General features: G+C 38.2%; 1 protein-coding gene across 1 annotated transcript in view; it reads right to left on the bottom strand.

Moving 5' to 3' along the window:
• CLVS1 (clavesin 1) overlaps positions 1-26,276 on the bottom strand; it is an 83,894-nt gene that overhangs the window by 49,378 nt on the left and 8,240 nt on the right. The window contains exon 2 of the mRNA XM_003205070.4: positions 8,805-8,979. Within this exon, the coding sequence (XP_003205118.1) occupies positions 8,805-8,979 (175 nt within the window). The remainder of the gene's footprint in view (positions 1-8,804; positions 8,980-26,276) is intronic.

The raw sequence follows: 26,276 nt of genomic DNA, 5'->3' as shown, positions 1-26,276 counted from the left end.
AAGAGAGTTTTGGAAGGTTTGAATTACAGTGCAGTACAGCTGCTGGAGGGATTTGTCCTGAAATGCTTTTTTCCCTCAGAAAATACTGATTTGCCAACATCAAAGATTGGTAGAGGGCAAAGGGTAGAGAGGAGGGGAGAGGCAAGTTGGGAGTCCCAATGAATTTTTTACTCTGTTTTCATCTTTTCCATGGAAGACTATAACGTTTGAGGTGTCTCAGTTTGACGTGTTTGAATCAAGGAACCCCTGCTATTCAGAACTGCTTGTTTCAAGTGTGAAGCTTCACACTGTTAAGAAGAGAAATAAAAATATTTGACAACAAACTAGATTCAGGATTTCTAGACAAAAAGTTCCATTTGATGTACAAAATTTCCAAAAATATTCAGGTGTTGAGGAACATACCTCCCAAGAGTGCAAAACTTATAAAATGGGAAATTACTTCCTGCAGCAGGGTTGGAATTACAGTCTCCACCAAGGCAATGGCGAAAATCCCATTGACATCTGTTGCAATTTCAACTCAAGCTTTCTGAAAATGCTGTGGTCTCTTCTAGCCATACTGCATAACCAATACTGAGGATTTTGTAAGTTCTTTTGTATAGGTGAAGATATAAATAATAGGCTTGGCTTTAAATGGAATTTCTATGTGTTGTAGAAACGTCATTTCTCTGCATGTAACTGGAAAAAGCAAGCAGACAAATGTTGCTCGGAACCACTCCCTTTCTAGACTTACTAAACACTTATAGAAGTTTAAAATGTTCCTGCCTACAGCCCTCTGCTGCCAAACTTGCACCAGAAATTATTACGTTCCCTAAGGTGGCAGAATGGAAACACAAAGTTCTGTGTATCATTGAGCTGCACTGCAGCAGCCAGAGACCCATGGCCATTCCCACTGATGCAGCATCTCTGAAAGGACGTGTTAAAAAAGGGATCAAGAACCAGGGATGTAAGAGCACAGTTGATCTCACACTGCTGCAGCTGCATTCCCAGGGAGCTTGGATTTTAGTCCAGTAGTTGCTAGTGAGAATCAGCACAAATCCTCTATGAGAAAGCAAAGTCCTGATCTATCTGAGCTCAGAGCATGATTTATGCCGCATATCACAGTTTCAGTCATACTGTCACTTCACCTCTTGTTCTGGCTTCTGTTTCCCTACCCACATGTGCCTCCATCACCACTCCACATCTCATATAAAATAGTACCCATTCCACCTCTGTTTACATTTAGCTTTCAGTGAAATGTTACTACTGTGTCTTAGGAATTGGACTCAATGATCCTTATGTATCCATTCCAACTTGAAATGTTTTATTTTATGGTTATTTCTGATCTAGTTCTGTGTATGCAACACTTTTTATATTTAAAATGACAACAACAACAACACCTAGCATAATTTCTCATAAGAAGGTATCTGTAGTAAGCACTCTCTTCAGGATGCCTTCACTTAGAAACAGCTTTTGGCATTGTAAAAGAAGTAAAAGAAACTGTTGTTACATCAGCATCACTCCTGAATTTCTATGAAAACAACGAGGAGAGGCATAATATAAATTAATACATGTGAGTTTGCCTGTTTCAATGTTTTATATGAGGAAAAAAGATTCCAGAAATACATATGACCAAGACACAAGATCAAATATAGACAACTTTTACACAAATTCATGCAAAGTTTTTAGATATGTCCAGATCAACTCTGGTTATGTTTCCTGGCTACCAGTAAGAAACATATTTTTTTTTTTGGAAGACTTATTGCAATACATAATATTGCAAACTTTTCTCTCTCCTTTCCAGGTCTTATAGAGTATTTGCCTCCTGTCTCACTCTTAATACAAACTCAATGAGACCTTTACTAAAATGTAATAACTTATATAAAAAAAGTATTTCCGATTAACTCACTGGCCTCTGGAGCTGTCCCAGTTGCAGCTTATCCTCACCCAGAGCCAAAAGCCCAAAAGCCTCCAGCTGGCAAACATAGCTGTGCTGATCAATTTTACTAAGTAGTTAATTCCAATTTTCATGTGACAAATAGGCATCTACTGCCCACTGTACTCTACTTCTTCCTTGTTCCTGTCAACTCCCTAGAGACGATATGCACACAAAGAGCACAGGCCTTCTCTTGCAGAGAGTAAAGTCTGTTTATCTACCTTTATTTTATGTATAATGAGTCAATCCCTTTTCTCATCTCCTAAAATTTCAAAGGCACTCTTACTGACAGCTCAGAGAGTACTCACTCTGCATATCACAACAGCTGTTGGAGACAGATAACATGAGCATTTCTGGAATGACTTGAGCTGACCTTGTTTCAGTGGATACTAAGTGCTCTTCATTGGCTGTGACTTCATGCTCAGCAGTCCAGCAAAGGTCTTTAACATGAAGGTCTTCAATATTTAAGGAAAAAATACATATTTTGAAACTTTTGAGAACTCACTTAATGGAAAAAAAATTGTATGCTTTTAATGTGCTTGTATTGCAAATGGTTTAATCCAACTACTTGTGTAAATATGCGCACATATCTCATACAAGTAGTGGATTTCACTCTCCTAGGAAAGATAATGACCAGGCCTTTGTGTAAAATCAAAAATGTAAAGATTTCCTTTATTTTTACAAGTATCTAAATTTTGAATTTAAAAAATAAAACCAGTCTACCTTGATGTAGTTATCGTATTGACGGGAAGGCAAAAGAGGCTGATTCTCAGCTCCATAAATCAGCATTACTCTGCAGACATGCAACAAGTCCCATCTAGTAATCCCACACAAGAAACTGGCCTCAGCTATCTGTCAATTTTTGTCTTTCAGATTTTCAGCTTGAAAGACTGAGAAGATGAACTGATGAACGAGTGATGTCTGAGTCTGCAGTCTCTCAGAAATACTACTTCACAGTCTACCTTGATTTTTACACTAGATGTTTATTTACTTGTACTTGTCTAGGCAAGTGTACATACCTCTATATGTTATTTTACTTGCTCAGCATCAATTACTGAGGATTTGAACTGCTCTATCTTCAGCAGGCATCGACAGAGAGCTTTCCCTTAATATAAGCTGTTAGAAATACTTGATAAGACACAACAGCATTGCATGTTTATAGCATAGATGGATTTCTCCCTACGCTACAGGTTTTTATAGAAAGACAAAACTAGAATAAAGATTTTTAGGTTGTTCTTCAGTTAGTTATAATGTAGATTCTCACTCTAAACTATCATGTAACAGCAGTGCTATGATTAGAAACTCTACGGAACACTGGCTGTCTTACACTTCCTGAGTAAGGTCAGTCAGAGTTTGCTTCCTTCATTCGATTCATAAAGAATTCAACTGGAAGTACTAAGGCCATCTCTGAGATTATACCTCCTTCAGCTTTCCATGTGTAAAAGTGTTGCTCTAGGGCTGGTGAAGGAAAGATCAAGCCTTCAGAGCAGAGGGTCTAGCAAAGTATCCAAGTATATGGCCATTGTCTGGGCTCTGTTTAGATTCCCAGGTTAGACCTCATTAAAGTATTGGTCATGGTTGTTAACCATTACATGCAGATCTGAAATGCTGTTCCATAATCTCAGCATGGTTTCAACTTTGAATAAACAAGAACTGGTAACAAATTAGAAAGAATTCAAGCACTTCTTGCCACTCATAATGAAAAGGAATATTAAGGATTTTGATTTTTCAGTTGAAAATTAAAAAAAAAAAAAGCATATTAACAATTTATTTTGCATAAAATTTTTGGAAAAAAAAACATATTGAAAGAAATATATTTTAACATAATACCTCTATTTTTACAAAATAACATTGTTCTAGGGGAAAAAAATATCTCTGGAAAGCTTTTATTAGCTCTAGCATTTAGAAAAACAAGCAAAATACACTTTTGCCATGATGTTGGACTATACTTTTTTCCAGTAAGTTCTGCATTCAAGCCTGCAATTCAGCTTATTTTGTATTTAATTCCTTCTGAAGCACAACATGAAAAATATTTGGTTGTACAAAACAGTGTTGAGAGACAAGTAATCTGCTTTTCTGAGTAATCTGACATTAAGTTTCTCAGTAATCCCATATGCTTACAGTAGGAGGGAAACCACTTTACATTTAAAAAAAATTACACCTTATATTAAAGATTGAAAAGCTCCACACAATTCTAAGCATCTGCATTGTCCCTAATCTGTCATCTCATTCCAGATTTCAAAGTGAGATAATATCCAGTAATGCTGAAACCAGTTCATTAGCTTGACTATCTGACTTGATTTCCGCATTAGTGCTATTCTAGACAAATAGAACTTAAACATTAATTTTCTAAGAGAAGTTTAGAAAGTTTTCCCTTATTTTTTTTTTCATTTCTTCTGTTTGTTTCAGAATCTTATCAATATCAATATCTAATTAAAGTGTCCTTAAATCAGCATCATCTTATTTTCTTTCATTTCCCTCCATTTCTATAAACTAGAGTATCCAGTTTTCACTGCATGATGATAAACTGAAGATAATCTAAAAGTAATAATAATAATAATAAAAGAATAATAAATCTTCTGGTGGGTGTTGTTGGTCATAGCTTCTGTCAGGCTGTTACCAATGAATATCTGGGGTCAGATCTCTTTTTGCTGTTGATACTGTCATGAGTGGCTCTGATTGTGAAATATGAATTGAAGTGCTATTGAATATGAAAATAAAGATCACTCCTGCAGTGATCCATCAGTTTCACTGAGTAGAGGTAGGACTTTTTAAAGAGTCACTGCCTTTACATGCAGTTTTGTAATTGCAAGTTACAGAATTACCAGAGAAAAATAATAACCACAAACGCCTAAGATGTCCAGGATACAACCATGGTTATAACCATTCATCCTACTAGTCTCAGTTTCTTGACAGGCTTGGGGCAGTCAGTCTTTTTGTTAGGCAGCTGATTTGTGCTGTAAGCTACTCAGCTGGATCCCGGTAGCCTTCTGGCTTTGTTTTCATCAAAGGTGAGATCATAGCTTGTGCTGGATATCTTGAAAGTTTGAGAGTATTTCTGGACACTGCTGGAGAACTTGCTGCCTTTCAACTCAGAAGATTAGCTGGGGGGTTCTGTCTGAATACATGTGAACAGGTACACAAGCTTCAGGATGTAGCTGTGCTGTTGGATAAGGCAGAAGAAACAATGTTTCTCTATCCACTCTAAGATCAAAAGTCCTGTCTGCAGGCAAAGCAACTACATACTCCAAGCGAAACATAACAAAATTTTTTATATTTTTTTAAAAAAATCTGGACTTCACACCCAGGCAATTGCAATTGCAAAATTGCAATTTTGAGCCCTTCAGTACAAGAAAGACATTGAGGTCTTGAAAAGTGTCCAGAGAAGGGATCTGAAGCTGTGAAGAGTCCAAAGAACAAATCTTACAGGGAGAGCTGAGGGAGCTGTATTGTTCACTCTGGAAGAGAAGGAGATCAGAGGAGACCTTACTGGTCTCTACATCTGCTTGAAAAGAGGTTGTGGTGAGATGGAGGTTGAACTCTTCTCCCATGTAACTAGTGACAGGGCAAGATAATATGGCCTCAAGCTGCACCGAGGAGATTCAGGGTTGGATATTAGGATGCAGGTGTTCAAGAGATGTGTAGATGTGGCACTGAGGGACACGGGTTAGTGGGCATGGTAGTAATGGGCTGATGGCTAGACTAGATAATCTTAGAGGTCTTTCCAACCTAAATGATTCTATGATTCTACAGTCCTATGATCATAAGGAATTGCCACATCAAGTTCTGTCCTAATTCTCATATTTATCAGAGGTTTTCAAGCCAGTGGTCAGTAGCAAACATAGATATTTATTTAGAGCAAGCAGAAATTCAAATATTGTAATGAGAAAGACCTAGTGATTATGTAACTAATCTTTAATCTCTGAGTATTTACAGACTTGCACAGTGTTTGGAACTGAGCACTCTGTAAATAGCGATGTATTAATCTGTGCAGGCCAGACTGTGAGGTCTGACCAGCAGTGGTCTTGCAATACAGGATTCATTATCACACACACCCTATGTAAGGCTTGTTTCTTTCACTTAGTGATGACACACTCCAGCAGTAATTCAAGGGGAAAAAGATAAAAATAGAACACACACACACACACACAGAAAACAACAACAACAAAACCAAAGAAGAAAGAATTGTCAATACAGTCATTAGTACAAAACAGTTTCAAAGTAAGAAAAAAATACAAACTACGTACTCTTAGTGGTTCTGTATTTCACAAAAGAGTGGACTGAGATATTGAATCAAGTGGGAGCTTCACAAAACTATGGGAAAATGGTTCAATTATGGCATTAAAATTACGGACAAGCTAGAATTTCCTGACTTAGATAACAATGTGTGGACATACAGGCTCAGCCCCACACAAAATTATAAGATATATTTTCCTTCTATCTACTAAACATATGTAGGATATAATATGGCTCAAAATCTCTTCATAGGAAGGAGAATTTGGATGTCCATTTAATCTGCCTGGTTGAGCATCTGTATGTGCACAGTGCCATCTCTGTGAGACATAACAAGGAACTGAAACAGCCTTGATCTGTTTCAGATGTGATTAAAACTCATGGGAGTAGAACTTGACTATTTTACTTTCAATGAGCTTCAATGCAACTCCTTTTGTGACTCTTCTTTTTCTATATCTAGGTCTTATCTGCATTTCAACTGCAATTTAAATAAATTTTACATTAGTTTAATGTCAACTCATTTTCAAATAATAATGAAACAAAGTGTTACTGAAACTACTTCAACAACAAACATAAGAGCCAATTAAAAAAAAAAAGAGAGAGAGAGAATCCCATCACTTGCTATATTTGTCATAGAGTCAAAGAATATCCTGAGCTGGAAGGGACCCTTGAGGATGAATTTGTTCAGGAAAACCAAGCATAAATGACATCCTTCCAAACCTTATCAACTGGAGTGCAACATTCACAACTCCTACAACTAGCAAAGCCCACTAGTTGTTAGAGAAGGAGACACTCGTGCATTTCATAGAAATTTGCATTTCTGTTTAACTTGCAGAAGGCAGTAACATGACTTCAAATGCGAAATGAAATAAACAACCATCAGAAGAAGAAAGTCAGCTTTATTAAATTGCCCAGGTTGTCAGGCTAATGATATAATTATGAGGTCAGCATTGATGTTTTCAGGCCTTGATGCTTCCAGAAATGTACTGTTGCCAAAAACTTCAAATAATCTGGGGGCTTCCCCATCTGGGAATGATGAAGAAACATCTGCGAACAAGCATAGTAGGTGAAAGTGGGCCTGAAAGGAACAGCTCACTTTTCCACTGCTCAGACCTGAAGCTGGAATGAGGTGGACATGTCTGCTCATTCCTATGTGATAGAGAGACAGCCTGTAGTGCCTTGGGCAGAAATAAGATGTGGTAAATACTGGACTAGCCTCTTGCTAGAGAGCTGGCAGTACAACAGATTGGATGAGCGCAAGAGCATCTTGCTGACATTTGATTTCCTTCTGAATTTCACATGGCTGTCTCTTTCTTCTAAGTGGAGGTTTTTTTAAACTACAGAATGTTATTCTGCGAAGGAATGCAGATGAAGTGATAGCAGCATAAGGAGAAGATAAGGTACTGTCCTTGTCTTTCAGGGACTAATTGCACAGCTTGACTTTCTAATTTGCTAGAATTGCTGAAAATTCCCTACAAAGGAGAACACGGGATAGAAATTATTGCCAGATTTTTCTGCCTTAATTCTGAATAATAGCATAAAGTGAAGAAAATCATGATCTAATTATAGGCAATTTGTTAGTCAGAAAATAGTTGAACAAATTGTTCTTTCTAGTCTATTTGTTAAATCTAAAATACACACACCAGGGAAGATTATTGCTGAGGTATTATCACTGCAGGATACCTAAAAAGTACTAAAAATAAAATGGAAACACAATCATTTATAAAATCTTGCCTTTTAGATATGCAGCTATGTGAAATGCAGTCCTTAAGCCTGGTCTAAGTTGGAGTCAGCCCTGCTTCAAGCAAAGGGGTTGGAAGAAATGTTCTTCAGAAGTTCTTCCAACCTGAGTAGTTCTGAGGTTGTATCAAATGTCCACAATTAATAAGGTGATGTCAGACTACTTCAAGTCTAAAAATCCAACTCAGGTCTAACAGAGGAAATGGACTTGGAATCAAGTGGAAATGGCTGACGTTCACCCTGAGCAAAACAGCCCACGCCTATCTTCTGGTTGTTCCATCAGGTTCCAGTTATTTTGCCCTCACTTTTTCCCTAACTCTGAAACAGCACATAGCTTTAATTTTCTCCAGTTTATTTGCAAGCACCAAGTGGATTGGATGTGCAGCCCCTGAACAGTCCAAACTGTAATGTGGAAGGATCCTGTATGGTAAATTAAGGCAGTCAGAGTAAGAGCACAACAGGGAGCCTGTCCTCCCTCTTCCTCATTTCCCTCTGACTCAAACACATCCATGCCAGCAATAGAGAACACACTTCCAGCTGAAGGAACTGCTCTCTTCCTCTCCCTCACCCTCCCTCTGAATGCGGTTTTGCTTGTATGTCAGCTGCACGCTGCAGAAAGCAGATGTTGATGAATTTTAATCTCCTTGATTTCTCCAGTGGATTAAACCGCAAATCTCTAAACATCCTTCTTAACACTGCAGTAAGTAACACAACAATGATTTACAACTGGAAAGAAAAGGAAAAAAAAGCAAAAGACAGTGAAAATGAAACATCTGAAAATCAATCTATGCTGCAAGTAAATTGGATACAAGCATTTTGGATTTCTGTCTCTCACAACCTCTGCACCCTGCCCAGTGCTGGGGCATGTGCCACTGGCTGCAGTAACAAAAAATACAGGCACATGGTGCTCTCCACCTACCTGCAAACCTTCAATGGCCAATTTGAGGATAGATGGTGTAAGCTTGGAGGCTTGCTTGAAGGAGAAGTTGCTCCAGTCTATAATTAGAATGAAGCCATTTATCTGAAGCTCCTGATCTTCGATGAGCACTTCCAAGGACAGTAGGATAGCCCGAAGGATATCTATGAAGGAGTTCCTAAAGACAAAGCATTAAAAAACAAAAAAGAAAACAAAACAAAACAAAACAAAAAAATCAATGGTGGCAGTTATCTTCAAACCTCCAGATAGTGAGCTTTGCTGCGGATGAGGTATGTGTGTGGGATGAAAAATCAATCTTTTTCTGTTGGAATTCTTTTTGAAAAGAAAGTTATTTCAGAGATGTTACTAAAGTGCTCCAGATCTGAAGCTCACATTCCTCTGCTTGATGTTATAAGTTCTGTTCACCGGTGGACAAAATAAACCATGAATTAAATCTTTTTTATTCTTCTGGCATACCTTACAATAGATTTTAGTTAAGCTACTTTGGGAAAATATTTGTCTGTGGTGAAGTGAAAGAGATTCAGGCTATCAATTTAAATCCTTGCTCGTTGGATATACTCCACCAGTTTTTTGTTAGTTTTTACTCTTTCCACTTCTGAGAGGAATATCTAAGAAAGAGAATAAGTCCATACGATATTAATATAAATTGTGTGGTTACTAATAGACTGCCTAGTTCCCTACTCATGTAGAAGGAATGATTCCAGTCTTTGCACAACAAGGCCTATCCAGAACAGGTTGCCAAGTGAGGTTGTGAATGCCCCTGCCTGAGGCATTCAATGCCAGGCTGGATGGGGCTTTGAGCAACCTGATCTAGAGGGAGGTGTCCCTGCCTATAGCAGGGGGTTGGAACTAGCTGATCTTAATGGTCCCTTCCATCCCGAACTATTCTATGGTTCTATGATTCATGACCCTGTTACCTCTAACGCTTCTAAAATCTGGATAACGATTTCAGTAACACTGCATGGAAACAGTGTATACAAGGCATTTTTTAATACTCCACTTAAGATCCTATGCTTAGAAATTCAAATCTTTATTTAGTTGTCTACATAAATTATTGGGTTATCAAAAAATTACCCACCTGTACTTCCCCATACTTTCAGTGGAAATTACTTCCCTGGGAAATACTTTATCCACTTTCCTCAACATGTCACTAATCTGGTTGTCTCCTACCTAGATCCCTTCCACCTCCCCATATTTGCAGCTTTAAGACACCGTGACTGACATAAAGTCAACACAAAGGCTTTTTTTTCAGCTGAGTTCAAGGAGACATGAAAGTGGCACAGAAGTCCTCCAGGTGGGCAGTTTGCAGGCCTGCTGGTTTCTGAATGCAGGGACTGGATAGAAATCAGACAGAGTGCCACTCGAGTCTGAAGCCCTCTGCTCCTTAATCTTAAGGCTTTGAGACAGATCATTCAGCTGTGTGACTGATTTGCATCCAAATCATTTTCTATGCATGAGCACAGAACCACTTTCTATTAGTCCATCTCTTTTGTTCATTGCTTAATGTTCCCTTTCCTTTTCCAGCTCCTTCCCCACCCCCTTCCAGTTTAACTCCCTCACAAGAAAAGAAAAGAATTTTTAAAAAAAGTTAAATAAATTACTATTACACAAAAGGAAATGTATAAGGTGCTTTAAAGATTCAGCATGAAGCCTGCTGAGCCATTAATGAGTTACAAAAGATTTGCACATGTCCCTGAATTACAAAAGGGAGAAAGAAGGGTAAGGGCCTATCTGCTTTGGCTGAATGGGAAGCTACCACAAAAGAGGCTCTTCGAATATCCTGTGGAAAATGGAAAGTTAGCCCAACAGAAGTTAATGGTATGGCACAGTAATGTAAAACAAAACTGAGAATGGTTTAGCAGAGGGATTTGGTGGGGAGATTAGCCAAAGGCATAACATGAAAATAAATAAGAAGAAATTACTTAATTATAAGAGGGGTAAGCAGGCTGTGAGAGAATCAAAAGGCTCGGTGGAGTACTAGGGTGCAATGGGAACAATTAAAGGGGATAAAGACATTGCAGGGAAATTAAATTATCTATATGCATGTCTCTGCCACCAGTCATTTTGAAGAGATACCTGGAAAATAAAGGTAAGGGACTGTTGGTAAATAAGAAGTCAGATAAGACACACTGCAACAATCTCTGAGAAGATAGCATCAGTAAAGTTTTTTGATATAACTTGCTCTAAACACTTCAGAACAAGATGTGTTTCAAATATAGTACTTAAATTAATTGGATTATTCAGATGGTTGAAAGTATAAACGTGCAGAAATACTGGGAGCTGAAACCATTAAGGTTGCCTGAATCATAGTATCACAGAATGGCCTGGATTGGAAGGGATCTCAGGGATCATCAAGTTCCAAACCCCTGCCATAGGCAGCGTTGCCAACTGCTAGATCAAGTGCTAGATCAGATTGCCTAGGACCCCATCCAACCTGGCCTTAAACATCTCTGAGGACAGAGAACCCACAACTTCTCTGAGCAATCTGTGCCAGCACCTCACCATTCTCTCAGTAAAGAACTTCCCCTGACATCTAATCTAAACCTCCCTTCCTTTATTTTAAAACTATTCCCCCTCATCTGATCACTATCCATCCGTGTAAAAAAGTTGATTTGCCTCATTTATAAGCTCCCTTCAAACACTGCAGTGCTACAATGAGGTCCCTCCACAGCCTGTTCTTCTCCAGGCTGAGCAAGCCCAGTTCCTTTAGCCTATCTTCATAAAAGAGGTGCTCCAGCCCTTGGATCATCTTCATTACCCTCCTCTGAATGCTTTCCAAGAGCTCTGCGTCTTTCTTGTGCTGGACGCCCAAAACTTGGCCCAGATAGGGCCTCACGAGATCTGAATAGAGAGGAACAGTCACCTCCCTTGCTCTGCTGACCACTCCTCTTCTGATGGATATCTTTGGCCTTCCAGACTACAAGTGCACAGCACTGGTTCATGTTAAGTTTTTCATCACCCAGAACCTCTAAGTCCTTCTCAGCCAGGCTACTCTCAATTTATATACATATCTGGTATTAAGCAAAACAAACTGTCACTAAAAATCCTGACTGTCCCACAAGGCAGCAAGCTAACAAAGTTTGGGTCAATGTCATTTTTTTGGCAGTTGCAGAAAACTCAGTTTTATGTCTCAAAGTGAGTATGTTGTATGAGCCTCTTTCCTGTAATACTTAATTCAAAATACTTAAAAGGTGGCTTAGTTAAATGCAAATATAGATAAAAGGAATTTCATTACTTGTTTCAGACTGACTTGGGATACCAAATTAAAGAATATATCACCTTTTCAATTGAAAAAGAAGCGAACTTACAAAAACATAGCATAGCTTAAGCAGAAAAAGACAAAGGAATAGAAAACTGATGTCATGAGTCTATTTGAACAACTAAGAGGAGAAGACAGTATAGTGCACCTCACAAAAAGCCCATGGCCATGACAGAATAACTTTTAATGTGTGGCAGAAATGACATGGAACAAGTCAGATAAAAGACTATGACTTGCTTTGTTCCCTCTCCACAATAAATCACACACAATAAAATGGTGGAGAGCAGAAATGCCTCCTTAGCTTTGTCATGATTTTATGATTTTTGGTTATCGATACTCCACATCATAACATCATGTAGTGCACTGGGAGTTAAAATGTTAATGCTCCAGTTTTGGGTACCCATATCAGAAGAGAAGAAGAACTACATACTCCAGAATACTGTTCGCTGTGTTGTTATCATTTCTGCTCAGGGGGAACAGATATAATGACTTGGTAGGTCATCTGACTGCTCTCTTTTCTTCCTCAGGCTCTCCTCCCTGCTGCTCAACTGGACTGCACATCTCACCTCAGTGTTATGGTAAGGCCTATCCACCTTTTGGACGCTCTCTCTCATTATATTTGATTTATTAGCTTAAATTCTAATTATATTGTATAGTGTGTTCTTGCATTCCAAAACCATATTTAGTAAATTAGTTTGTTTCTCCTCAAATCATTGCTTCTGTTTTTAATTATTTTGGGGTCCCGTATTTCCCTTTTCCAGAGGCAGATTCATGAAATCCCTCCACCCCGCTAGTTGTGGAACTGGGCTGAACCAGCCCGTAAGCCATTGACAAGCTTCTAGCTGAGGGACAAGTTGTCGCTGTGCTGCCAGGGGTATTTCTACTGGGATTGAAAAGCATGAGAGGAATTGGAAAAAAGGAGCAGAAAAAAAGGAGTCAGGTTGCCTCGAATTATCTGATCTAACCAAAACTGAAGTAGCTGTAAGGAAAGGTTAAGAAAAGGAGATACGAACAGCACTAAATATCATAGAATCATAGAATCGTTTGAATTGGAAAGGACCCTTAAATATTATCTTGTCCAATTCTCCTGCAATGAACAGGGGCACCTGCAGCTAGATCAGGTGCTCAGAGACTGTTCCAGCCTGATCTTGAATCAATGCTGGTGGAGAAGGAAAGAAAGAATTGGAATTGTTCCCACACTCAGCCAAAATATGGTGTGCATGGAAGAACCCTTGGAATCTAGTCAGTGTTGGCTTTTCAAGTCAGTTTATGCATTGCTTCATAACAAGTCCTTGCACATCATGAGTAGCTACCCTACATTTCCACCATTGAAAGGAGATGACAGTCAGTCCAAACACCATGGAACTTGATCATTACATGCGATGGCCTTTTGATGAGAAAAAAACTCCATGTATGAGCTGTACAGGATTCAGAACAGACACTGGTTGGAGAATAACTAGGAAGAATAACTGCAAAATGAAGAATCGTGAATAAACTTGGTGACTCACTTGACTAATCATGCACCAGAGAAGATGAACAGCTGAGCAAAGGAGCTCACAGCTGTCTCATGTGCTGAAAAGCACTTGTCTCATCTGTGTGAGATGTGAGTAGCGTATATGAGCACAGAAATCAGCAAGACTTGTCAAAGATTTACAAAGCAAATGGATTACATTCACAGCAAATGTTCATAACAAATATTTTTACCAGCCATGGGTAACTTTCTCTGTCGAACAATTCAAAACTACTTGAAAACATTAGCTGCAAAAAATATGAAAAATTCTCTGGTTCCCAACAAGAGAAATTCTATACACAACAACATGAGAATTTTTTCTTATACTGTAGGATACAACCCCTTTCTTTGTCATACCAAATAACAGATTTTTTATTTTTTTGTAGAAGTAGGATATCTGAAGGCGAAATTCCTATTGAATGAAACTCCTGCTTTTTAGCGAACAGATAGCATCAGTTTGAGCCGATAAATAAAATTCCCAAAGCACTTTATAGCCAGGATAAGAGGCTGAATACAGAAATGTAATGATGTTTTTTTTCTGTGGAAGCCCTTAGTCCAGCAATATACTGTGTGCAAAGAATGGAATAGATTAAGATGAGGCCTGTACTATGTTTAACAGCATTAGAAATTCACTGCTTAGTGTATAACTGAATGGAGGCCAGTCACCCACAGAAATCTGGCTGGCTTTGAATTCATTCTTGGAGCAAGCTGAATGCCTCTGCCATTGCCAATGAAGGAGAAATGGACAAGCTTTCAGGAAAAATACCTGCATTAGTTTATTCTGTTATCGTCCAAAAATTGCCTGTTAAGGGCTTTCTTAAAGATACAGAAATATTCACCATGTTACGTTTCTGCCTGAGGTTCTTCTATATACAAGTACTGAGGTGTTTTGCCTACACCTTCTGCTTCAGTTGAACTCCATAGCAACCAATAAATCCTGAAATGTATGCTTTGCATCCAAGCCTGTCTTACAAATCTCCTCCTACGTACATACACTCATTCATATTGTGGGCTTGCTTGCAGATGAGTACTTTGTCCTTGATATTAATGTGACTGTACAACGACCCTTTCTTATGTGCATCTCACCTAAGAAAAAGGGACCTCCATAGCCTCTGTACTTCGTGGCTGGGAGTGCAGAGGATGGAACTCTTCAGACCCCTGGCATGACCAGCTTCTACCAAAGGGATCTACATGTGGAAAATGAGAAGTGACATCCACTCTTCCCTTTGCTTGTTAGGTAAAAAACTGGCACTGTATTACAATCCTCTGCAAATTATTAGAAGTCCTGCACTACCACCTTTAAACATGTCCACAAAAACAATATTACAGAGCAACTGCAGTAATGTGAATGGATAGTCTCAAATACAATTTCCCCTGAAGTGACCACGAGAAGAGTGCATTTGTGCTGATTTCAGGTTAGGGATATCCACTGCTGGGGATATTTAGGAGATAACACATGGGAAAAAACTGATGGTTCCAGCTTAGGATACTCTCTCAGATCATTCTGATTTTAACACTGTTGTGAGGACACTGTTTCTTCAAAGCATGATTGTAGTAATGATGAAACAACAAGAATGCTGTATAGCTTATAGTTAGAAGCATTAGGACTGATGACTTGAGTTGTTTACTTTATTCTGTGTGATTGCAAGCCTTTTCTTACTGCCTTCCAGCATTACAATCCATTCTTGAATTACATGATGTTATTTGCTCAATTTCTTGCATCGTTGTGTTCCACAAGTTAATTTTTCATTACAGAAAAGGAAAGGACTTTCTTTTGAACATTATGAAGCTACTGCCTAGCTGCAGAAAGCAATTATACAGCTCCCTTGTTCTGTTACTATAAGAAGGCACAAATGACATTACTGATTAAGTGTCTATTGAATCATTTTTCTTTATATAATTCTACCTGTATTTCCACTACTTCTTTAACATCTTTCCATTTTAAATAGTCCTGGACTTTTTGTTCTGTCCTGATATGATTACCTCATTCATTCATAACTCTAATGAATTCCTTCTACTGCTCTTTTTTGGGGGTTGGTGCATTTTTTATATTCCCTTGTTTTGAGATAATACAATGTAAATTGAATTCAGCATCCAAGGTGAGTTTGGAATATCATACATAAAAGAATGTTATCTTTTCCTATTTATTCTCTGTCTCATTCTTAATTCAGCCTAACATCTTATTAACTTTTCTGACCACCATTGCACAGTAAGTACACTTCTTAATTGTGCTATCCATAACGACTTGATGTTTTTTCTAAAAAGATTAACAGTAATTGAAAACCCAGAAGAAACTGCATATAGATAAGAGAGAATGAAGGATCTGCATACAAGATGTGGCCACATATTAAATACAATGCTCTTGCACTGACTTAGACCTTCACTGGGTTTTATCTTTCTTCCTAATGAATTCTGCTTTTCTAGGTTATTCCTGTTGTTTTCCACAATTTTTGCTAATTTTTACTAGCCTATGACTTTTTTTTTTTTTTGGTTCATTTCACCATTCTATATCTGGAAAAAATACTATTGCAAGATATCTTTTTGCCACTTACAGATCCTGTTATCTACATGAAATTTCAGGGCCACTTTTACATGCAAGGCAAGAATTCACTGGAATATCTGTTAGTATTCCCAAAAATATTTTTATACTTCAATTCCCCAAAAGAATTTTGGTAAGCTAACTAAATGGCATGTTTACATACTTTACCTCAGACAATTCCAACAAAATTATTTAATTGGCCCTTTGGTTTGCAAACAGTCACAGCAGACCTCAACGAAGACTAAATCAAACAGTAGAGTTAAAATCAAATAACGCTGCTTGCCAATGCATACATATTCTGAAAGTGTTGAGTTCAGAATTACAAAGGTTATATTATTGCTTATGCATATTCAAACACTGAGTACCTGTGGGGTATTCATCAAACCAGAGACCTCTGAATAATGTTGCAGAATGCCTGGAAGTTCATTCAGAAACTTGCTTCCTTCTCTGTGTTGAAAAGCTTAATCATTCAGCTGAGAAGCAGACTCCTTCTCTGTGCTTGAATTTGCAGGTAATTAAGTTTCAGCTGATCACCACAAGCTAATGAACACAAAAGGTATGCACCAAGTCACCTCTCTCCTTCTAGTGCCTAACCTGAAGTCACCATGAAGCCTAAGGTGTAAGGATGGTCCACCTCCATTTCCTATCATTAAAGTTACAGGTAGTCTAAATTTAGAGTGCTTGACAAATGAGAATCAAAACTTGCCTAGGAGAACTGCTCATATTTTGAAAAATATTCTGTTGGTGGGTCCCTTTTAGAAAATAGAATTGATTCTACTGGACAAAACACATTGGAAGAAATTTGTGAACAAAACAATCAGGAACATTAAAGTCTCCAAACTTAACAATTTTTCTCTAGAAAATTTCTCCAGAAAAATTGTGTCATAATATAGAGGATGATGTAAAAGAATCATGTTTCTAAAAAACTTGGAGCTCCATCGTCTCTAGAACAGCAAGAAAAGACTGATGAAGTCATGTGGGACATCATCATCAAATCAAAATAATCAAAGCTGAGTCTTTTCAGAGATACTGGTTAAGGGAAATGTCAAGAAATGGGAAGAAAAAGTTGCAAAAAGTAGAAACACAAGCATGTCTCAGTAAACTCTTCAAAAAGTTATTAAATCAGGAAAAACTATACACCTATGTTCATGCTGTACCTAAATCTAGGCAGAGAAAGTAGCAGACTTTAAAAATATGTACAGAAGAGATGTCAATCACAAAAAGCTATACATTATTTTAGTTGAAGCTCCTGCGGGCCAGTAAAAGACAGACATGAAAATACTTTAAGATTTTCTTATAAGCAAATGAAAAGATATGTCAAGAGCTACATATCAAAGAGGTTTCCCACTGGAACAATAGACAACTTTGATACTGCTGACAAGATGAAGGAACTTGATATTATTGATGTAGAAAAGATCATTGGGGAACTCGAAACAGATGCTATAAAAATTCATAAGACAGCAGTCCAGAAAATAAGTTATTTGCAGATCTCCTCAAAAGTAAAAATTGAAAAAAATTCACAATAATGGGTCAACTGAGAAGAGAAGAAGGACTAAAAAAAAAATGAAATAGAGAGGTGGTTAAAAGTGCTTGGGATTGTGACACTGTCAGACACAAAGAAACTGCTTTTCACAGTTATGCTGAAGATTATACAGAGTCCCATGAAGACCAAGAAAAACAGGGCAGTTTTCATCCTAGCCACTTTTGAATGGATCATACTTCATGCAAAATCACTGGAGAAAGTGAAGAAATTAATAGCGATCTTAATTTCCCCCCAAGAGCACAGAATTTTTTTTTTCCAGAAATCCATTGAAAATATAAACAAGATGTAGCTGTGGAAGACTCCAGACTTCATCAAATCTTTAACAAGATATAAAATCTGATGCAATCCACCCAAGAATGATGAGTCAAATTTAAGGTTACCAGTGGAATTAGAAAAAAAGGTGTGTCTTCTTACTAACATTCTCCAGATTTGTCACAGACTTCACTGGGCATTCAGACCTCCTGTGACAAAAGCAGCTGACAGTAGTTGTTGTGGGTGAACTGAATGCCATTGACACAACTCTTCAGTTTGACAACCAAGAAAATAGATGACATAACCCAATGAATCTTATGACTAATAAGTAGAAATCAAAGGTTGTGGAAAACATCAGTCTGGATCACAGTACATTGTAGGAGAATTCTTAGGAGCTAGTGTTGAATTAAATTATACAGACAGTATGAAAGGTATGAGTGACAACTGCTACTGTAAGAACACCAGTGAGTGAGGCATGTCTCCTTTTGAAGAGGAAATACTGAAATCAAGTATATTCAGCTCTTTAATGGTCTTTTACTAAGTGTTCTTTTGTATGAATGACAGCAATGGAGCAAAAGAGTTCAGCCTAAAGGAAGATAAAGATCTTTTGTAGTGGATTTTATTACTGCTATATAAAGTAATAGTGATAAGTGTAACAAAAATTGTTCTAATCCAGAAAGAGGCACAACCACATCCTGCTTTACAAATGAGGATGTGAGCTGTCCTTGGGTATATGGGATTTCTTTGACATCTCTTTAGGTCTTGAAGATGCAAAATATGGCTTTCCAAGAGAATTTCAAGAAAGAAAAATTAAAAAAAAAAGTTGAGCTTAGAAGGCCTCTCTACCACGCAGTGTCCACAAACCTAGAGGACATTTTTCCAAATCAACAATGTGAGCAAATTAATGAGACTGACCCAGTTCATTTAGAAATACAACTATGTTCAGACTGGCTTTCTCAAAACAGATGAAATAATTGTGGAACAAAAATGTGAAATTCCAGCTTGCAGAGAAAAATTAGAAACAGTCATAGTTCCTATTGTCTTTTCTCAAAATACCACTGTAGAAGATCAGCAGACAAAAATGGGCTGTAGTCAATTTTTTAAGTATGAGTTCAAATATCATAATCACAAAAGGGAAAATAAAACACATTTTAAAACTCACATCAGTTCTCCGTAGTTTCTTAGTACTCAATTTTCTCAGAATACTGTACTTTGGTACATTATTTCTCCCTTAAAAAAAAAAAAAAAAAAAAAAAAAAAAAGACAATCTACCTGGAGCATTTACTCAGTAGTTTTACCTGCATATTTTACCAGGATTTGACTTATTCCACCATCTAGTATGGTGGAATAGCAAGAGACATTGTCCTGGATGGGATAGAATGTATCTTTGTGTTGTCTATCGATAGCTGCAGTGTACAGTAGCTGTTTAATTTGAGAACTCAAAGAAATTAGAAATGAGATTATGAAGCCTTGCATTGGTATGGAGAAAGGAAGTCCAACTTGAGTTTCTTATGTCTTATGATGTTTCCTATGCATGATGCCAGCATGTTTTTTCAGTACATGCCAGTACCTCCCTGTAGGGTACAGATTAGTGCTGCATGTACTGTGTGGTTTTTGCCTTGGAAAACTAGTGTGATGTTATTTTGGCAGACTATCAGATTTTCTCTAGAATTGCCAGTGAAAAAAAAAATATTGTTTACAAACTATTAAAATTCAGTTGAACTGAAACAGAATCACGTGCTAATTGCAACAGTGGGGATTCTGAAAGAAAAGTTTCATTAATTTCTTGCTGCAGAAGGCATCAGCAATTTCCTAAATTGTCCAACTTTTGTACAATAGAGCATACAATACATGTGGATAAATAAATTCGATTAAGGTGCTTCTCTATACTGTTCCATTATAAATAATTACACACACATCAAAATGTGTAACAAAAACAGAAAATAATAGATAGATAACGTTTTTGTGTTTTGAATTCAATTCACACTGATGTCCTGCCTCACTTCTCTTTGGAAGGAGGCCATCTCTGGAGCTGGATGGCTAAAGCAACCAGGATCTCTACTAAAAACAAGAAGAGTAACAAACATGGACAACAGGAAAATAATCAGTAAATATAATCACAGCAAGTCTAGTAATATGTCCTTGAGAAAAATATAGAAGGAAAATTTCAGTACTAAAGTATGTGTGGAAATCTTGAACAAAGAAATCATCCCTTAGTCTGTACTTCTTTTCTGAAAAACAGTTGCATAAAGAACAAGCTTGTTTCCAAAGAAACACATTATATTTTTTCATCTATTCCTTCCTATTAAAAACAGCATACAGGCAAAACTTTATAAAAATAGAAAGTCACCATTAGTCTTCCTAGAGATCTAATGGGTTGTCATCTCAATGGTAAGAAAGTCAGGGAGTGGGTGTTGCCATTAACGTACTCTGTTTCACTGGAAGAAATGCAACTTGAAGTCTATTTTTAAATGAGCAAAGCCTACTTTTCAGGATATGGCACTGTACACATTTGAACCATAACTGATAATTGGAAAATTTAATATGTTGGAGCTGCAATTTCATATTATAAAAAAATTGCAGTTTGTTAATAAACTGCATCTACATCAGGTGACATTTTTTTCTTCTGTTATTATAGAACCATAGAGTCATAGAATCATAGAATTGCTCGGGTTGGAAAACACCCTAAAGATCATCGAGTCCAACCACAACCTAACCAAACTACACTAACTCTAACAACCTTCTGCTAAATCATGTCCCTGAGAACCACATCCAAATAGTTTTTAAACACATCCAGGGATGGTGACTCAACCACCTCCCTGGGGAGCCTATTCCACTGCTTAACAACCCTTTCTGTCAGGAAGTTTTTCCTGATATCCAACCTAAACTTACCCTGGTGCAACTTGAGACCATTTCCCCTTGTCCTGTCACCTGTCACCAGTGAGAAGAGACCAACCCTGCTCTTGCTGTAATTACCTTTCAGATATTGGAAAAAGATCAATAAGGTCTCCGTTCAGCCTCCTTTTCCCCAGATTAAACAGGCCCAGTTCCTTCAGTCTCTCCTCATAGGGCAAATTCTCCAAGACCTTCACCAGCCTTGTTGCCCTTCTTTGGACCTGCTCCAGCACCTCAGTGTCCTTTCTGCACTGAGGTGCCCAAAACTGAACACAGTACTCAAGGTGAGGCCTCACGCTTCACCAATGCTGAGTACAGGGGCAGGATGACTTCTCTAGTCCTGCTCACGACACCATTCCCAATACAAGCCAGGATGCCATTGGCCTTCTTGGCCACCTGGGCACACTGCTGGCTCATATTCAGCCAATTGTCCATCAGTACACCAAGGTCTCTTTTCCATCAGGCAGCTTTCCGGCTGGGCCTGATTCCCTGGTTGACTTTTAACTGGCTCATGATGGCTCCCAAGATTATCTGTTCCATAACCTTCCCCGGCACCAAGATGAGTCTGATAGATCTGTAGCTACCAAAATTATCTTTCCCTTTTTTTTTTTTTTTTAAAGATGGGCATCACGTTTGCCAGTCTCCAGTCCACCAGCACATCCCTTCTTATCCAAGACTGTTGAAGGATGATGGAGAGTGGCTTGCTAACCACATCCTAGTTTTTGAAGTGGGAAATTAGTCAGAAAAGAATAATTCTTATAGATCTAATCACAGTTTTAACAGCAGCAGAATTCATCTGTTTAAAGGCAGCTGTGGTACGTATATCTCTTTAGTCAATCGTTTGACTTCACAAAAATGCATACTATAAAAAATCCTATGGCAATATCATAGACAAAGTACATGTGATGAAGCCTTTGCAAAAAGAACCCACTGTGCTGTGGTTTGTTTCGCTTGGAAAAGAAAAAACAAACAATTTTAAACTAAACCAAAATCAAAAACCATATACGCACACAAAGTAGAGCGCTTCCAGCCACTCTGTGTTTTTAGTTTTTTTCCCCTAATCTATCAGAAATCAACATTCTTCCATTATGTTTCATTGAGCTCATTCAGCTTTGGCTGATATTTTGCAGTCATAGAGGGTCACAACCACTAGACCAGACCATCCAGAGCCAGCATAATAGTATTAGCTCCATTGCTGAACAGTCAAGTAAATGCTCAGCTTTCTTTTCTGCAAGAGGAGTATATTAACCTATGAGGTATGCAAGCAAATATCTAGTATAATGAACATGAATAGTCTCAGTACTGCATTTTGTTTCCATAGCTGAATTCATTGGGGTTGCTCATATATATGTTTGTATATTCGTTGCTGAGTCAGGTATTATAAAAACTGTTCGTCTTCTCGCTGTTTTGGAATGCATGAACCCTTTAATATACATGTTTTGGGGGGGGAAAAAATAGGTCAGCCATGCATTTTTCTAACTCATTTTCATGAAAGTTAGAGTCAGAAATCAGTATTTAAGTTCACATATTCTGACCTAGTCATGTGCACAAGTTTTACTGACGGTCCTACAGTAGGATTAATGGCATGAATTAGGTTATTTTACATTCAGAAAAAAAAGAAAAAAAAAGAAAAGAAAAAACTTTATGACACCATACACTGCTGGAAGAACAAGGCAAGATGGGCCCTTTTGTAAGCAAGGCATTGATGAAAGTCTTCCTCCCCTCTGCCTGACCACAGCCCTTCATTTCTGTTCTGTCCCACTCCGCCATTCCCTTGGAGGACACAGCTATAAATCACACCTGCTTTGTGATAATAGAGGTGATTTAAGACCTAATTCATCTGAAATTGCTCTGATTCATTCAGTTCACTTACTTGTGTCTGCAGCGAGTCCTGTTTTGTCTTAGCACTTCAAAGAAGAGAGTGACCAAAGAAAGGGCAGGACTAGTAAAAATGAGCACCAGTGACTGCAGATTTGGTCCTGAAGTCTTAGCTAACTTCTAGCATGATTATTTCCATTTCTCCTGATGTTTGTTGTTGTTGTTGTTTGGTTGTTTTTTCTCCTGTTATCCTGTCTTGCTCACAAGGAAGCAACTGTAGACATTTATACACAGCTTTGGCCAAGTTTAGGCAGTAGGCACAAGATTTTCCACCATGTCATTGGGAGAAGGAGAGTTTCTTCAGTGAGAAAAAAGCAGTCAAATGGTTTGTCCTATTCTCCATGGTGTAAGAGCTGCGTCAGACCTGAAGTCTGTCTGCAGTTTGGAGCTAGTTCCAGTTTCTTTCTGTATCTTTCTGGAATCATGATTAAGGAAGTGGTGTGACCCATTGGAAACGCTACTTCTTCCATGTCACCAGTTAAATGTTTGACCTTTCTTCCCTGGAAGCCTCTCCATCAGGCCCAGAATGCATTCCTTGACTGGGATGCAGCCAGCTACAGGCTGTCTGATGGGATAGAGCTTTGACAGAGAAGGATTTGGCAGAGAAGGATTTGGAAGAGGCCTTAGAAGTGCTGCTTTAAATTTAATCTCTTGCCCTTGGTCCCAGCTGAGCTGTGTCACATACCATGCCTGGCCATGGACTCTGATTGTCCATACCCTCACCTGGGGATTATCCTCCCACCTGACCTTGGCTTTGAACAATCCCTATAGCCCTGCCCAGCCCTTCTAAGACATATCTGACCCCAGTTTCCCTCACCAACTCCAACCCAGATCCCCACCCACAGAGCTGCATCCAACCTTGTCCTGTCCCCGGGGAGATGCCTAATGCCCATCTCCTGGTGGGGCAGTGGGACAGGATGAGCAGCCAGGCCCTGACCTGAGTCCCTGTGGTTCCCTGCTGCTTCCAGCCCTCAGGGAGATCCCTTCTTCATTTAAGGAAGGAAGTCAGCGCTGCTTTTCTCTTCTCCATGTTGATTTTCTAGGGACCTGACAGCAAAAAAATGCACAAATTCACATGCAAGACTGATTTGGTTGCAAGTGAGCACAAATTGACCAGTAGTAATTCAATTTCTTTTTAAATACATTATGCCATAAGCACTCACCCAGCTCAACAGCCATGGTGCATGTTGACCAAACAAGAGCTTTGGTGCAGCTATATTATGCACATACTGTGCATATAACTGCTTGCATTTTATCACATTTGACAATTGTCTGCAGGTTACCTTCCTGCTTTATATGTTAATTTAACCTTTGCTATTCAGAGCTTGTCTCTCACCGGTTCTGGTATAGTTGAATGAGACAGCATATTAAACTCCTTAAAGTTCAAGCCCACTCTATTAAGAAAGCATTTCTGATGTGGTAGGTCTGCAAGTATTTCTGTTGTGTTAGGTCCAGAAGTATTCAAGAGGCATATTTAAGATCTCAGAGGCTACATACTTATCTATGCCAGAAACATTCTCCAGTGTAGTTCACAGTTAAGATGAATGTAGCTCTGCAGTAATTAAGTGTGTTTGGCTGTAGGAATGCAGTAGGTCCAGAAAAAAGCTCTGAAAATTCTCTTTCTGCTGTTCTCAGTGGCAGCCAACAGAACATGCCATGAGGTTCTTATGTTGGCTGGAGCATGCTATCCATGAACATGTAGCCAGCACTATGGCTGCATGAAATGTTTCATGCAATAGCCAAACTCAGTTCTTCAGAAATGCCCATGGAAAATCCCAATACCTTCAAAAGTAAAACAGTCATATGAAAGTCCCATTCTCCCCAACCTCATCTGCATACTCTTCCTAGTAGACTACTTGCTCACTGATAGATTCCTTAATTCTTAGAACTTCTTTTACTGCAGTCATGACAGGAAACCTCTATAAGATGACTATATCTAGATGGTCTGTATACCTAAAGATATAGGCATAGCAACCTTTACACAGCAGTAGAATATTCACATTACTTAGTGATTTCAAACAGTTTCTAATCCAGCAAGAAGACTCCAACACAACTGGAACTTTGCAGCCATTATGTTTCCTTTAGCGTACCAAGAATGGGAAGCACAGCTCCGTCACAAGAAATGTTGATACTGGAATATCATTAAACACCAAAGGCATCCATTTTCAAGTATAACAGAGGCATAAAGCACCCAGCATGTACTCAGAATCCCAGAAGGGAAAAATTGCTTTTACACAACATCTTTTATATATAAGATAGACCATTGTACTTTATATACTACGGCTTACTGATATAATCTTTATGTTCTTAAACTGCAAGATAGCTCAAAGCATCTTCAGAGTTTATCCTCTTCAGAGGCTTTTTCCGAAGGCAAATTAATCCTAGAAATAAGGGATAAAAAGTGACCTGACAACATCTCATACATGACCCGCAATGTGTCATCAGAAGTAGTCCAGGTTTGTCTTACTTCTTCAGTAGAAAATCCAGTAATAAAAAGTTCACAGATTGCCTCAATTACTTATTCAAGTCCTGAAGCATTTTAATCACTGCACAATGTTTGCTAATCTTCAGAGATCTTGTTCTGGTTTTCTGAAGATTACTTAATTTGCTTTTGTTCTGCATTCCCATCCCCAATGAGATGGTCAATAGCTTGCCAGTATCACCTTTCACTAAGGTAAACGTTTATTTGTAAAGGGAAGATTTCATCCCATTTCTTCTCACTGCCTTTAATTGTTCCCACATTGTCCTATTTTCCATATTTCTTGTTCTATTATTCATTTCCTCGTTTAGCTCTTATTGTATGTTGTGCTAGTACTTTGATTACAGTTCTGTTGAGGGGAGTAATGTTGAATGGCTGCTGGTGTCCTGCAGACAGCTTTCCAGCTAATAAACTTCTTTCTCAGTGGCATTACCTTGCTGAACTGTTCCATTTGTAGTCCAGAATTTCCCTCAAAATCTTTTCCTGTGTAGTCAGTATTATCTCCATTAATTGATCATGGACACCTTTTTTAACAAAACAAGAAGTGAGAGATCTCAGTAGAGCCACAATTAAATCAGTAACAACAGGTATGTCTGATGTCTTAGAAGGCTTGCTGGCTTTTAACACAGTCTACATCTGACATGGTTGTTTTTTTGTTTTTGTTTTTGTTTTGTTTTTGTTTTTGTTTTAAATAAATCTTTCATGTTATGATGAACTTAAAAAAAAAAAAAAATGAGTTGTATAAAATATTCTCTGAAAGGAAGTGAATGCACATAGAATCATAGAATCACCAAGGTTAGAAAAGACCTACAAGTCCAACCATCCACCAATCACCAATAGTTCTCTTTAAAACTTGTCCCTCAACACAACATCTAAATGTTTCTTGAACACTTCCAGGTTTGGTGACTTAACCATCTCCCTGGGCAGCCCTTTCCAGTGCCTGACCATTCTTTAGGAAAAGTAGTATTTCTTAACGTCCAACCTGAATCTCCCCAGGTGCAACTGCAGGCCATTCCCTCTAGTCCATGTGTACCTGTGCATGTATTTTAACAGAGAATAATAAGATGCTGGGCAAAAAAAGAAAAAAGAAAAAAAAAAA

The sequence above is a fragment of the Meleagris gallopavo genome, chromosome 3 (genome assembly GCF_000146605.3).
Source record: "Meleagris gallopavo isolate NT-WF06-2002-E0010 breed Aviagen turkey brand Nicholas breeding stock chromosome 3, Turkey_5.1, whole genome shotgun sequence".
In the NCBI taxonomy this organism is placed as follows: domain Eukaryota; kingdom Metazoa; phylum Chordata; class Aves; order Galliformes; family Phasianidae; genus Meleagris; species Meleagris gallopavo.
This window is presented reverse-complemented; position numbering and strand designations above follow the sequence as displayed.